Source organism: Microtus pennsylvanicus, chromosome 8, assembly GCF_037038515.1.
Source record: "Microtus pennsylvanicus isolate mMicPen1 chromosome 8, mMicPen1.hap1, whole genome shotgun sequence".
Classification (NCBI taxonomy): Eukaryota; Metazoa; Chordata; class Mammalia; order Rodentia; family Cricetidae; genus Microtus; species Microtus pennsylvanicus.
In genome coordinates this window covers 31,702,602-31,718,454 of record NC_134586.1, presented here as the reverse complement: position 1 = coordinate 31,718,454, position 15,853 = coordinate 31,702,602, and the positions used below count along the sequence as shown (strand labels likewise).

The following is a 15,853-nucleotide window of genomic DNA, read 5'->3' as shown; positions in this document are numbered from 1 at the left end:
CTCCGGCATCCTTTCTCGTGTTATGCTAACACACGCAAATGTAGATACAGAGTCTACATTTGATGAGGGGGGGGCCTGCAGAATTTGGCCTTCTGAGGCAGGCTGATTTCGCTTCACACAGTAATCTCCATTTTCCTGCAAATGTATCGTTTCATTTTTCTTTCTGGTCGAATGAAATCCCATTGTTCGTGTGTACCATGATTTCTCTATCCTTTGCACACAGTAACCATCCTTAGGTGGTGAGAGCCTCCTTGTAAACGCTGTGACTGGCTGTTGGGAAAAGGGAAGCTGGTGGGGTCTTGGGGGAATGACGCCAGCAGGGGTGTGTCCCTCCCTTTGTGGTCTTTTGTTCGGCCAGCATTTCCGAAAGAATGCTGGAGATGTGAGCAGGAAAAAGACCTCATCCTCCCTGTGGATCTGCAGTTGGGACGGGGAAGGGAGCTCCTGTGCAGCACCTACCCCGTCTGCCTCACCTGCATTATCCGCTCCAGATACGGGGTTGCACTGTGCTTGTTCCATTTCATGGAAGAGGGAACATCCACAGGGGTGCTCATTGGCCCATGCTTATGTGGGCTCAGCTCCAGGGCTCAAGAGGAAGTCACACATAATGGAATAGTGTGTGTGCTGGTCTCAGTGTCTCTGCTAAGGACCTGTTTGTATTATCTCGAGTCCTCATACAGCCCTAGATCCTGTTGTGAGCTCTTTGATGGGGAAGAAACTGAACCTCAGGTTGGTTAAGTTCCTTGCTCAAGATCAGTACTTGGACCTCAGCCCTCTGACTCTACAGCCTGAACTCTGAAGCATTTGCTGGGAACTGCCAGTGATAGATGGCATTAAGTAAGATGACAGTGATTGGGATCATACCTCTGTGGCACGGAGATGACGGTGATTGGGATCATACCTCTGTGGCACGGAGATGACAGTGATTGGGATCATACCTCTGTGGCACGGATGACGGTGATTGGGATCATACCTCTGTGGCACGGAGATGACGGTGATTGGGATCATACCTCCGTGGCACGGAGATGATGGTGATTGGGATCATACCTCCGTGGCACGGAGATGACGGTGATTGGGATCATACCTCCGTGGCACGGAGATGACGGTGATTGGGATCATACCTCCGTGGCACGGAGATGATGGTGATTGGGATCATACCTCCGTGGCACGGAGATGACGGTGATTGGGATCATACCTCTGTGGCACGGAGATGACGGTGATTGGGATCATACCTCCGTGGCACGGAGATGATGGTGATTGGGATCATACCTCCGTGGCACGGAGATGACGGTGATTGGGATCATACCTCCGTGGCACGGAGATAACGGTGATTGGGATCATACCTCCGTGGCACGGAGATGATGGTGATTGGGATCATACCTCCGTGGCACGGAGATGACGGTGATTGGGATCATACCTCCGTGGCACAGAGATGACAGTGATTGGGATCATACCTCCGTGGCACGGAGATGACAGTGATTGGGATCATACCTCCGTGGCACGGAGATGATGGTGATTGGGATCATACCTCCGTGGCACGGAGATGACGGTGATTGGGATCATACCTCCGTGGCACAGAGATGACAGTGATTGGGATCATACCTCCGTGGCACGGCATTTGCTTAGCATGCCTGCAGCCCCGGGTTTGTTCCCCGCCGTGTTAAAGATAGAAGTGAACTAATAGACAAAGATAAATGGTTCTGAGCAAGGTAGCTCACACCTTTAATCCCAGCACTGGGAGGCAGAAGCAGAGGGATGTCTGTGAATTCCAGGTCAGCTTGGTGTATATATCAAGTTCCAGGACAGACAGGGATACACAGTGAAACCCTGTCTCAAAAAACAGAAAAGGTAAGTAGGGAGAAAATGCTGACCTCATCAACATAGCACACAAGAGGTAGCATCCCTTTGGTTTTCGGATAGTAACATTCCGGGATGTTTCCCTGAGAGGGTCATAGTGAAAGTCAGATGAGATATGGCATGTGTCAGGTGCCTGTCCTGGAAGGCATGAAGCGATGAGCGCATTTCTCACCTGGATGGTGCATCCTGGTGGACTTGGCCCCAGTTTAGCTTCTGATTCTCTCTGTTGGCCTGGCACAAAATGACAGGTTCGTTCGTTCGTTTGTTTGTTTGTTTGTTTGTTTGTCTTTCCTCTTAATTTAAAAATGAGCTCCAGCAAAATTTGGTTGTACTGTAGCTTGTAGAAGGGTGTGGCTTGCTAAGGGAAAGCTTAAGGAAGGGGCGGGTCTTTCAGATGGGCTCCCTTCTGCTTGCTGAGCTAACAATTCTCTTTGAGTTCATGTTCAGTATCAGATATCACATTAACTTAACGCAAATGCAAGGCCCTTGCGCACGTCCTTCCTGGCGGCAGTTCATGACTCTTTGGTAGCCCACATTCCCTCCCCCACAGCAAGTTCTCTTTTCTCTAAATTATTGATGCCATCATAAATTAAGAATTCACAGTGACTGCATCACCTGAGAGGCTTTTGCCTGTCCCTCTGTTGGACGCTGACAGCTGTAACACAGATAGCATCTTCCACAGCCGGCGTCTTCCCTGACGGGCTCTTGAGCCATGCTCACGGCTAACTACCACTTGGCTGATTCTGTTCTCTCTCTCTCTCTCTCTCTCTCTCTCTCTCTCTCTCTCTCTCTCTCTCTCTCTCTCTCTCATGTGATCATTGAGCCAGGCTGCTCCATAGCTTTGGAGAGGTCTGCCTTTGAGAACTGGCTCTCCAGTGCTGTGAGCCCTGACCTGAGCAAGCCCTATGATGGAAACTGTCATCAGGTTCACTTCCACTGAGCACCCAAAAGGGGAAGACGCTTGCTGGTGATGCCAGCTTCGCAGACACCTCAGGGAGATGGGAGAGATAAGGGTTAAGGGCACTGGCTCTTATCCTCAGGAGGACCCAAGTTCTGTTCCTATTACCCACATGGTGGCTCCAGTTCCTGGAAATCTGATGCCCCCTTCCTGCTTCCTTGGATTCCTGGAACACACGTGATACACTTAAATACATACATACAGGCAAAATACCCATATGCATAAAATAACAATTGAAAATAAAAGCAATTTAAACCACCTCAATGAAAGCTTGAACCCAGGTCTGCTAGACCTTATTCCATCTCCACTCTGATCCTCTGAGGCAGACCTTTTTTTTTCTTTTTCACCTTTCTGAACCAAGAAATACAAATTTGGCAAAAAAAAAAAAAATATATGAAGGGAACTTATCCTCTGGGGCGACAGCTTTATCTTTTCCATTGTGTTTCTGGTCACCTGGTCCATCCAAAAACTGCGGTGTTCAGTAGTAATAAAGGTGAAGACAAGGGTGAGGCCAAGACAAGGTTGTGGGGCCTGTGGGTCTGTGGGTCTGTGGGTAGCACTAAGAGGACCAGAGCAGCCTCGGGATGGGTTGGCCCCTGGAAAGCAAGACGAGCCTGTGAAGCCTGTGGGGCCTGTGGGGCCATGGGCAGCAGAAAGAACCAGCCCTCAGGACAGGTAGGCCCCTGGAAAGCAAGCCCAGCAGGTGCAGAACACCCAGTGGATCTAACTGCCTGGACCTAAGCCAAGGCAGGAGTCGGGTACCTTTCATTCTTTTAGCACAAGCATTGAACCCTCACCAAAGGGAAGCGAGACACTCTTAGAGGCTGAGGGACAGCATCAGGCTGCTCTGCCTGCTGTGGTCTTCTCCTCAGAGACATCCATGGGCGAAAGACATTTCCAGACAAAAGCAAGCACTCTGGAGGAGACAGGCAGAAGAGTTGCTTGAGCCTATGGTGAGGAAAGGGCCTTTAACATGGTAGACAGCCAGAGTGGAAGGGCTGGGCGTATTCCAAGAGCAGGACTGAGACACCATGCCTGCTCTGAACAATATTTCTATGAGAATAACTGTTTCCCTGTGGTTAGTGTTTGACTCTTTTTACACTTTGCTCTTTGGGCCACCACCCAGCTCCCAAATGAGTGCACGGAGACTTATTATCACTTATAAATACCCAGCCTTAGCTTGACTTACTTCCAGCCAGCTTTTCTTAACTTAAATCATCCCATCTACCTCTTGCCTCTGGGCTTTTACCTTTCTCTGGTCTATGTTCCCTCCTTTCCTTCTTACTCCATGGCTGGCTGGGTGGCTGCCCAGACGTCTTCCTCTCCTTTCTCTGTTACTCCCTCTTCTCCTTCTTTTCGATTTCTTTTCTCTGCCTGGCAGCCCTGTCTGTTTCTTTCTCCTGCCTCACTATTGACCAGTCAGCTCTATATTAGACCAATCGCATGTTTTAGACAGGCACAGTAACACAGCTTCACAGAGTTAAACAAATGCAACATTAGAATGCAGCACATCTTTGCATATTAAACAAATATCCCACCGCATAAAGGAGTGTAACACATTGTAAACTAATATTCCACAACATTTTCCAAATGAGTGAGAATACTGCTACTGTTTCGCAATCACCGTGAGGTCTGGTTGTGATGGGCTCTGCCATGGTCTCACCAGAGGCTTTGGGCTTTTCTGCCTCTACCTGTGTCCCCCCACCTAGCAGGAACACAAATGAGGCAGATAGCTTTTTGAGTTTAAGATCTAAGACCTGCAGACAGCCTTGGAGAGCTGCAGCTCTGGAGAGCATCAGCCCAGTGGCTCTGGGTGGTTCGAAGGAGGTCACTGAGGGGCTACACTAATTCACCTTTCAGCTTTCTGGCCCCTTGTTGCTACACGTACCCCAGGTTAGGACAAGAGGGGACAGTGAGGAAAAAAGCCAAGTCCTGTTTGTACTCCAGGGCCCTCCTGCCCTGAACCTGGAGGCAGGGACTCTTTGTAATTATTTATGGGCAGCGTGTCTCATGCCTTTTCAAATGCTTTGATGTTAGGACAGTCAGACGGGGATACTGTTTGGTAGGGTAGTTCAGCCATGCAGGAGGAGGTCCTCAGTCTGCAGCACCAGTGTCAGTAAAACACACAGTAAGCCAGTGTCACTACAAGCTCTCTTTTAGTAGTGCCCACCACCCATCTCCTGGGCACCTGAGGCCTGAGGACCATAGTAAGTCCTGACTGCCTGGGACAAAAGCCACCACATGGAGCTGTTGGGATTGGATCAGCATTTGAAAGCATGTTGGCTTCATCAGAAAGCTATTTTTATTTCTGTTGGGTGATGCTGGGGTGAACCATGGGCATGCAAGGCGGTTGCTTACCTGCCCACCCTAAAAGACTGCTTCTAATGGGAACTCCCCTGCTCTGTTGTAGGCTTTCTTCCTGGCATACGCCCTGGGATGTTTAAGTATTTACTATGAGAAGGTAAGTTTCTGTATGCATATAATCTCACAGTTCCCCTGTTGACAGTAGGTTGAGCCCCTTCCCATGGAGCTGTAGCACAAATGTGTCAACTTTGACTGAAAAAAAGTAGGAATTATCTTTTTCCTGTAAGTTTTGGGTTTGGGGCCTCAGCTGGAGCAGTTCAGGCACAAGCCAGGGTGAACCTTTCAGAGTGTGTCTTTCTCAGGACCTGTGGGAAGTGCAAGGATGCTACTAAAATCACTAGCAAAAAGTAAAGCTCTGCAGGCTGGGAGCAGCTCAGGAGCAGAGAGCCTGCTCGGCATGTTTGAGACCTTGTTCCATCCCCAGCACTGGAAGAATAATCAAAGTCACCCATGTGTGGTTCCTACACATGTATGTATAGGAACCCTTTAAATTCAATGGTTTTTGTTTGTTTGGATTTTTTTATATTTTGGTTTTGTTTTTTGTTTGTTTGATTTTTTATGTGTATAGGCATTTTGCCTGTATGTTTGTGCAGCCCATTCGTGTTTGGTCCACAGAGTCCAGAGAGAGCCTTGGTCTCCTGGAACTGGAGCACAGACAGTTACGCTGCCATGCGGATGCTGAGACTGGACCAGTGCTCTTACTTATGACAGAGACATTTCTCCAGTCCTTTGCTTTTGTTTTTGAGTTGAGATCTCCCTTTGTAGCCTAGGCAGGCCTGAAGCTCACTGAGTGCTGGAATTACATGTGCGAGCCCAGCTTGCCTGTGCTGTTTCCAATCCTTTCTGCCTCTTAATAGGAGCTGCATTAACAAGCTAACTGAGGCCCTGGGGAAATAAGTAACTCAGCCAAGGCCTCCTGGCTAGTGTGGTTAGAATCAGCTGGTTAACCCATACCTGGGTGACTTCAAAATCTGTGGTTTCACCTTGGCCAGGGCGTTGTCCTTGCTGACCTCTAGGCAGATGAAAGGGGGTGGCCTGTCACTGGACATCCTTTGCCTTTTTTTTCCTTGATGTCATGCCTATTCAACGTATGTAAGATACAAGAAAGAAGAAGAAGGGAGACAAACAGCAGAGGAAGTGCTTGTGTCTGCTTCTTAGGGATCCCCAGGCACCCTGCTAGGACTCCACCTTTTTAGGGAGACTTAGTGAGGAATTGAAGCCACACATACAGGAACAGAAACTAACCCAAGGTGTTTATAAGAGCTATTTTGTGACCTAGGGACGGAGTCCAGGGCCTTGTTGATACTATGCACATGCTCTGCCAGTGAGCCGTGGCCCAGCCAGCTAAAGGGGTTAATCTTTCCCAAGCAATAGAATCAGGAAAGGCACTTTCCAAACCCATCCAGTTACTCGTGACTGTTTTCTGAAGGAACCTGAAAAGCAGTCTTGTTCTGTTCAAGTCTCCTTTCTGGACACAGCTGGGTTATGCTACACCCTCAGGTGGCCTGAACACAGCCAGGTTAGCGCTATACGGCTTGCTGTGCCCACAGCTGGGTTATCAGACTGCACCATCAGGTGGCCATTCTCCTATCTGAAAGCTGAGATGGAGCCAGGAATCATCTTTGAGTCTTGAATGAAACTTTCACTTACAGAATTATTTTTTTACTCTTCCTCACCTGGCCTGGCGTTGCAGTAGCTGCTCACTAAAGGACCGTGTATGCTAACACACTCCAGTGGGCTTGTTGCACTAGAGCTCAACACTACACGCTGGTTCCTTTGCCCAGAATGTCATTACCCAGATCCCCACCTTTATACATGGCCTCTGACCCCTTGACCTTTGCTGTTTCTCATTGAAAAGTTTTTGCACCCTATAAGCCTCTCCAACAACACAGCAATCCAAATCAAACCAAATCAAATTGAATTAGAAAAAGCCCATGTTTAATGGGTAAAATTCTCCTAGATGATTTTCAGGGAAGAGACCAACAAAATCCACATGTCTGTATTCTGGAGGGCAGTTTAAATACCCTGTGGGAATGGTCTTGAACATCTCTAGGGGAGGGGTCATCATTTGGCGGGTTTCCTGAGATGCAGCAGGTTTCGGAGACAGATGAGGGAAAGGGCTTGAGGTGAAGCTTCCACCAGAATATTCCAGACTTTTGGGTACATGGATGCCAGGGGCCGGGGTGGTGCTTCCACCAGAACACTCATTCCTTTCCCTCACCCTCTCCCAAGGATGGAGCCTGGAACATATGTGTGCTGAGCCCATGCTCCATCACTAAGCTGCACCCTGGACTCAGCATTTCCTTTCCTGGGTTCTCTAATGTTGGCGAAGGCTACTTGTTCATTCCCAGACCACTAAATAATCACTCAATAACTATACTCTTTGGCCAATAACTTAAGCGTATTGCTAGCTAGCTAGCTCTTATATCTATAATTAACCCATTTCCATTCATCTGTGTATTACTACATGGCTGTGGCTTACTGGCAAGGTTCTGGCTGGTGGCTTGCATCTTTCTCCTCTTCCTACTCCATGTACATATATATGTGTGTGTATGTATGTGTGTATATATATATATCTTCCAGACTGGCTGTATTCTGTTAAGCCATTAGCCGAAAGCAGCATCTTTATTCATTAACCAATAAAAGCAACACATAGAAAGACCTCCCACATCATTTTCCCTTTTCTGTTTAAGTGAAAAGGAAGATTTTTAACTTTAACATAGTAAAATTACATATAACAAAAGAGTTATTAAGCAAGAATTACAGTTACAATATTTATATCTATTTTGTCTTTTATCATAACTAAGGAAAACTAACTAATTATAAATTCTCCAATTCCATCAAAGATTCCAGAAGGATATAATATTACCTAAGTTAACAGAAAGTTCATTGTAAGCAACTTCCAAAGTTCTAAAATTGACAGAGACATCTTGCTGCCTGGACAGTCACCCAAAGTTCTTCTGTAATGATGGGGCATCCCATATTCAGCCTACAGGCCCATAGTATACAGCAAACTTTTCCATGAAGCAGGATTTTCAAAGACGGTTCCACCTATATTGGCAGTTTGTCAGTCACTTTCTTCTGTGTCCTGCAGAATGTCTAGCAGACTCTTTCATGAAGCAGAGACCCTGAAGGATTGTCTCACCTTTAGGCAAGTTCAGCAGTCATTTCCTGTGGGTCCTGCATGTCCAGAAGAGGGTACCAAATCTTATAGATGGTTGTGAGCCACCATGTGGGTGCTGGGAATTGAACTCAGGACCTCTGGAAGAGCAGCCAGTGCTCTTAACCCATGAGCCATCTCTCCAGCCCTTGTTTTTAAAAAATATTTTTTTATTTTACATTGAATTTTTAAATGAGCTGCAACACACAGTACCTTAATCAAGAGCAAAAATATACATATAACAAAATTGACCTAAAATTTGTATCGGTAGACCAAGATCCATACCAATGCAAAGTATTCACATCTATATATCCCCCTTTAAATGTAAACAAACATTTATAAACAATATTTGGGAATTTGGATGTAGTTCTCTCCAAACTACTTCCGACTGTTTATTTGGCAAAGTAATTGGGGGGGGGGGGCATTCACGGCGACCTTTGAGGGGGGTCTTGGTCCGTCAAACCACATTAGTCTGGAAGGAATCCATAGGTTCTCATCTGTGGAAACAAAGGAAGAACCTTTTTTCCAAAGCAACAAATCCTTAGACCCAAATTCTGAAGTTTTTTAAAGAAGCTGTGCAATTTTTGCTGCTACCTGTGAGCCAAGAAGCCTTCTCTTAAAAGATTCGCATCTCTGCTTGCTTCTAGCAAAGAGACCCACCTGAGAAGATGCTACCAAAAACCCATGCCTAACTCTCTTCTTTTGTATCTAGAATTCCTTTTTAAGCTTTCTCAGGTTTTATGTGGATATAGTCGACACAGGGAGCTCCAATTTGTTGTTGGAAGCTGCTTGTTCATTCATGGCTTCCCAGACTCGAAATAATCACACAGAAACTGCATTAATTAAATCACTGTTTGGCCTATTAACTCTAGCTTTTTATTGGCTCGCTCTTATATCCTAAACTAATTTCATTTATCCTAAACTAACCCATTTCTATTATTCTGTGTATTGCCACGTGGTTGTGGCTTACCAGCAAGGTTCCTCCTCTGGCGGCTCCATGGCGGCTCCTGACTCTGTGTATATATAATCTTCTGTTGAAATAGGTGCGGCGGGGCTGCGTCCCCAGCACCCGGCTGCCCCCACGGCTAGCTTTACCCGAAATAATTACATGGAAACTGTATTCTTTTAAACACCGCTTGGCCCATTTCTATCTAGCCTTTTCTAGGCTAGCTCTCGCACCTGGACTAGCCCATTTCTAATAATCTGCTGTAGCCCACGAGCTGGCTTACCAGGAATGATCTTAATCTGCATCTGTCTGGAGTGGGAGAACCATGGCGACTCTCTGACTCAGCTTCTTTCTCCCAGCCTTCCGTTCTGTTTACTCCACCCACCTATGTTTTAACCAATAAAATGGGCCAAAGCAGTTTCTTTATTTTTTAACCAATGACCTTCCTCCATCAATCTTCCAGTCTAGTTATATTCTGTTAAGGCATTGGCAGAAAGCAGCTTCTTTATTCATTAACCAATAAAAGCAATAAATACATAGACAGAAGGACTTCCCACACCACTCTGAAGTCCTGCTTCAGAAGAGATGAGTGAGAGCATTAGGTAGGCGCTATGTGGGTCGTTGGAGACTTTTCTGGTAGTCCATGGGAAGCAGACACAAGACTGCAAGTACAAGGCTAGCCTAGGCTACAGCTGTGAGACTCTGTCTCAAAAAAAAAAACTATCCCCACACCCACAAAAACAATTCTGAGAATATGTGCATAGCTTTTTTAACTGCACATATGTAGGATGGCTGGGCTGTAGCTCAGTGGTAGAGCTCATGCCTAAGTGCTCACAAGACCTGTTTTGCACACCCAGCACTGAAGGGGAAAAAGTGTGATTAAATTAAAATGACCCAAATTACCAAGGTTGCTCATGTTGCTTTCTCTTGTTTGAGATAGACCTCACAGTAGCACCTGTGTTACGAGCAGCCATACATAGTGGTTGCTGCCGTATAGTCAGTGTGGGTCAGGTCTCCTGAATGAAACCCCTCTTGTTTGCCTCTATTGCTGCTGTGGTACCCTGCTAGTCTAGATGTATACTCGCTTACCGAGTGGGAGTGAAGACACACAAACTAATGTCTTTTCTTCAAACAACAACTCTAGGAGCCTTTAACGATAGTAAAGCTCTGGCAAGCCTTCACCGCAGTCCAGCCCACCTTCAGGACTACCTACATGGCCTACCACTACTTCCGAAGCAAAGGCTGGGTGCCCAAAGTGGGGCTCAAGTACGGAACAGATCTGTGTGAGTAGCTCTTGGGGAGGGGGGGTGTATGTATGTATGTATGTGTGTGACAGATCCGAGGATGGGGTCAGCACATTTTGCCTGGGAGGGTGGGCTAGCCATCTGTGCTGTTGATGATTTGAATAGAAATGCTGGGTATTTGGATGGGATGGGTTAAGTCCACAGAGTGAGAAGGCAGTATGTTGAGGAAGCTACAAGCAGACGCAGGCTTTTCTTACCACAGACAAGAGTTCCATTGGACCTGCTGACTGCACCTCAGCCATGGTCTTGTGTGATTTTGGTCAGCTGTGTCCTTGCAGCTTCGCTTGCCTCATCCCCCAAATGAGAAGAATCCTGGAGTTGCGATGATGGCCCCAGCTGTCATCTGTTGAACACACTCTCAGTATGGCGCTGTACATCCTGTGACACTCATTCCTCGTGGCAGCCTTTGCTGTTCTGTGTCCCGGTGCTCATCACTCCCGTGGAGAGAAACAGTCATGTGCCTTAGTGGTTTCCAGGACCAGTCATTTCCAGGCTTTGGATCCTGGTGTGCAGGGGAACTTCATGTCACTGCCTCCGCAGGGATCCCCTGGGGCCTGTGAGCATATGAGAGAGTTGTATCTGGGAAGGGCTGTGAGGATAGTGTGAGAGGGTTGTATCTGGGAAGGACTGTGAGTATATGAGAGAGAGTTGTATCTGGGAAGGGCTTGCTGGGCAGAGCAAACAGCAAGCACAGAGGCAAAGGCCAGTCTCAGGAACTACACAGAGGTAAGAGTGTGGAGAACACGGGTCTTGAGGGGCTCAGGCTGGGCCTGGGTCTTGGATTTGGACAAATGAAAAATCTTTGAAGTGACCTGGTTTAGTGAGACTCTCTGAGTGCTGTCTTACCAGTGACTGAAGAGGCCTGGAATGGAGGAGAAACTGGGTTTATTCCCAGCACACACATGGCAGACAACACCCATCTGTGACTCCAGTTCCAGAGAGTCTTACTTCCTCTTGAGCCTCTGCTGGGCACCAAGCACACACGTGGAGCACAAAAACGCACGCAGCCAAAACATCCAGATAATAAAAAATTAAAAATAGATCAAAATTGTAATGTTCTAAAGTAGACTGTGTTTAACCTGGTGCTATTAGAATTCTTTCCCAGGTGGAGGCATAAGCAACATCCACCCCTGCTTATGTCCTAATGTCCCAGTGAGGAACTGAAGGACAGTTCTGCCAAAGTTCACTCTGGAGAGCCAGTCAGTTGGTTGTTTTTTTGTTTTTGTTTTTTTAGGTGAGGGGCTACTTACAGTGTTGTGGGTGCTGCTTTCCCCCCACATGCCACACCTAGAAAGGATGAGGGCTCATCACATAGACCCAAAGATGGGCCCCACGCCACACTGTACCCTAGTCTTCCCAGGCCTATATATGCTAGTCCCTCCCCTAGGCCACATGTAATTAAGGCAAAGTTACATACAGCAGGTGGTAAGGAGTGCTGGATACTCAGGTGAGGGTCTCATGACCATCCCCACCCCTCCATGGTGGGCATAAACAGTCAACAAGCTTAGCTGAGATGACCCATTTCCAAGGGGGCACAGCTGAACCCCACCGAGAGTTGCCTGGCTCCAAGGATAGTCACAACACCTGGAATTGTGGGATAGTCTGCAGGGGGAACTCTTCTTCTGGTCAGCAGCCGGTCGGTTGCTATGTGCCCATCCCTATTTCTTCCATCCTGGTTGTTGCACACGTGGCTGATAGGGTGAGCTGAGCTTGCCCTGAGCTGAGGATGGCCTTGTTTTGTTTTTTTTGACTTCCTCTCATCCTCACTCCTGCAATCACAGCCACACCACCTACCTGACAGGTCTCCACCATTCTCATCCCGAGAGTGGAATAGAAGCTGAAGCGATCAGCAAGGCTGTCCAGTATGTTGAGATGCAGCATGGGTAACAGAGCTCCTGGGTCACAGCCAGATCTACTTCCTATCAACTGCGTGGCCTTAGCTGGCTTCTTCATTGTTGTAGGAGCTACGGGCTGCTTTCCTGCCACCCAGCTCCCAGCTGCCTGGTTAGCTTATGCCCTGAAATAACAATACACAAACTATATTTATTTAAACACTGCTTGGCCCATTAACTCTAGCCCTTACAGGCTAATTCTCATATCCCGATCAACCCATCTCTAATAATCTGAGTAGCATCAGTCTTACCGGGAAAGATTCAGCATGTCTGACCTGGCAGCTTGCTTCATGGCGTCTGCCCTGGAGAGGGGAGCATGGCCTCTGAGCTCACTTCCTCTTCCTCCCAGCATTCTGTTCTGTTTACTCCTCCCACCTATGTTTTAACCTATGAGGGCCAGCCAAGCAGTTTCTTTATTTTTTTAACCAATAACCTTCCTCCATCACTTCATTCGCCTGAGATCTGTCTTATCACTGTCGTGTGATGTTGAGGAAACATCTGTGTAGAGCACTTCTGGAAAGGGCTGTCCGAGGCATGTCCACGTGACTCATGACTTACTCTAAGCATTGAGCCCCCCAGAATTTGGGGTGAAGATACGAATTTGGTTCCTGACATGGATTCAGGGGGTAGAGAGGACCTTCATTTCTTGAAGCTTCACCCTTGGATGATTAATTTTTTTGTTTGTGTCTTGAAATGGAGTTTCATCACGTTGCCCAGGCACTCTCACAGCTGAACAGCCCTCCTGGCTCAGCTTCCTGCCTAGCTGGGATTACATGTGTGTGTCACTGTGGAAAGCAGTTCAGAGAGGTAACTGGTCTGAAGTCTCACATCCTGAGTTGTCAGAGATTGGGCCGGAAGCAATGGTCCTGGGTCCACCTTCATCCCATTGCTGTACCCCCAAAGTGGAGAGTTGTTTGAATGTGACCACAGGAAATGGGCTAGAAACAGCAGGCTAGGTGAAGGGGTTCTGCAGTGTTCTGGGGTCCTGAACTGGCTCCAGGATCACTGTCTTCCAAAAGGAAATTGTGGCTATTGCTCAAGGGGAACGGACTTTCCTTGACCTTTCCTCTAATGGGGAGTAAAGGAGCATCCAGTGTCACGGGGCTAGCATGTGGCAGTAATAGTGGCATAGCTGTAGGTTACTTATAGATTTTGGCCTTCGGCGCTTGGCTGTGGCATTCATTGTTTGTTTATTTAAGGCTTAGGGGCTTATTATAGAGTTCCCTCTTATTTACATGAAATCCCATGAGCATCTCCGGTTAGCTCCAGGTGAACTCTGTCGGGTGCTCAGGGTCCCGGGCTTCTGGTTCTGTCTTCAGCACAGGCTCTTAGGATCACTCACTGTCAGGTGCTCAGGGTCCCGGCTTCCGGTTGCTGTCTTCAGCACAGGCTCTTAGGATCACTCACTGTCAGGTGCTCAGGGTCCCGGCTTCCGGTTGCTGTCTTCAGCACAGGCTCTTAGGATCACTCACTGTCAGGTGCTCAGGGTCCCGGCTTCCGGTTGCTGTCTTCAGCACAGGCTCTTAGGATCACTCACTGTCAGGTGCTCAGGGTCCCGGCTTCCGGTTGCTGTCTTCAGCACAGGCTCTTAGGATCACTCACTGTCAGGTGCTCAGGGTCCCGGCTTCCGGTTGCTGTCTTCAGCACGGGCTCTTAGGATCACTCACTAAGTGCTGAACTCATGGCACAAGACACAGCACAGGGCCAGGCCTGGCTGCTCAGGAACTGCCTGGAGGAAGCGAGATGAACATGGTGGGCAGCTAGCCAGTACCTGCCACCAAAGGGCCCCTGTGGAGGTGTACAGTCCTTAGGCCTAGGCTCCTTCAATGAGAGACTCTTTTTGGTCTCTGCAGTATGGCTTCACTCCTTCATGTGTCAGATCCCCACGAGAAAGGCAATCTGGTCACTGGGTGGAGTGTGTGGTTATGGATCTTTATAGCCTCTTGGCTGAATTTTTTCTTATTTATTTTAGCTTTTATTTCTGTGTGTGCATGGGCTCAGGTTTGCAAGGGCACATGTGCCGTGGTGTGGGCACAGTGTATGGGTATTCATACCAAGCATTTTTACCTGCTGAGACATCTTGCCAGCCCAAGCATGTGAGTGCATGCAATACATGCATATGACTGCAGGCAAGCATGCATCAGGAGGTCAGAGGAGGATGGCAGGTGGCTTCTTCTGTCATTCTTTGCCTTATTTCCTTATCTCCCAGTGAACCGGAACAGAAGCTCATTGTTTTGGCTGGGCTGGCCAGCAAGATCTACCTCCCACCTCCCACACCCTACAGCACACCACACCCCCCGCCTCTTCCTCCCTGCTGCTGGGGTTACAGGCATGTGTAACCATAATCCACCTTTATGAGGTGTTGGGGTTTGAAACTCGGGTTCTCATCAGTGCTCTTACCACTGAACCATCTCCCCAGGACCTGCATTTCTACACTTCCGTAAGCAAGAGGCTGAGAAGTGACCTTTGGCTTCCCCTAAAATAAACCGGAAGTTTGCTCATGTGCCGTGCTCACCTGCCACAGCAGACGGGGCTACCCTCGCTCTGAGTTATCACAAATACTGTACATTTTATGGACTTCATGTTTTTCCTACCACGTTACACACTGGACTCAGTCCCAACACCAGGAGAGCTGCCTATGGGGTGGGCGAGGATATCGAGGTTTGGCAGCGGATCTGACTGACTTCTGTGTTTCTGGGAAGGAGTTTGGGTGTGAAGCCAGCATGGGGGGCAGAGAGCAGAGTGTCCTCGTGCAGAAAGCGGAGTGCTTGCCTCACTCTGGCCTGGCTATGATGGGTTAACTTCTCCTTTCTCCTCTTTGCAGTGCTGTATCGGAAAGGCCCTCCGTTTTACCATGCAAGGTTTGGAAAATTTTTAAATTAATTGAAAAAACACAAGGAAATTTCTGGCTTCAAGTTTCATTTTCAATGTCTCAGAAACAATTAAAAGTCATATTCCTAGCCAGGTGGAGCACTCAGTAGGCAGAGGCAGGCAAATCTCTGAGTTCAAGGCCAGCCTGGTCTACAAAGGGAGTTTCAGGACAGCCAGGGCTGCACGGTAAAACCCTGTCTCAAAAACTAAAAACTAGGGGCTGGAGAGATGGCTCAGTGGTTAAGAGCACTGTATGCTCTTCCAGAGGTCCTGAGTTCAATTCCCAGCAACCACATGGTGGCTCCAAACCATCGTAAAGAGATCTGGCGCCCTCCTCTGGCGTGTGGGTATAAATGGTGGTATACATAATAAATAAATCTTTAAAAAAAAAAAAACTAAACACAGTAGTATTGCTAGAGCTAGAGAGATGACTTGGTGGTTAAGAGCACTGGCTGCTTTTCCAGAGGCTCCAGGTTCAGTTCTCTGTACCCACATGGTGGC

At 47.8% G+C, this 15,853-nt stretch overlaps 1 protein-coding gene across 4 annotated transcripts in view; it reads left to right on the top strand.

Moving 5' to 3' along the window:
* Tsen2 (tRNA splicing endonuclease subunit 2) overlaps positions 1 to 15,853 on the top strand; it is a 41,765-nt gene that overhangs the window by 22,997 nt on the left and 2,915 nt on the right. For all 4 annotated transcript variants that reach the window (XM_075983102.1, XM_075983104.1, XM_075983105.1 and 1 more), the window contains exons 7-9: positions 5,226 to 5,276; positions 10,430 to 10,568; positions 15,306 to 15,342. In XM_075983102.1, the coding sequence (XP_075839217.1) occupies positions 5,226 to 5,276; positions 10,430 to 10,568; positions 15,306 to 15,342 (227 nt within the window). The remainder of the gene's footprint in view (positions 1 to 5,225; positions 5,277 to 10,429; positions 10,569 to 15,305; positions 15,343 to 15,853) is intronic.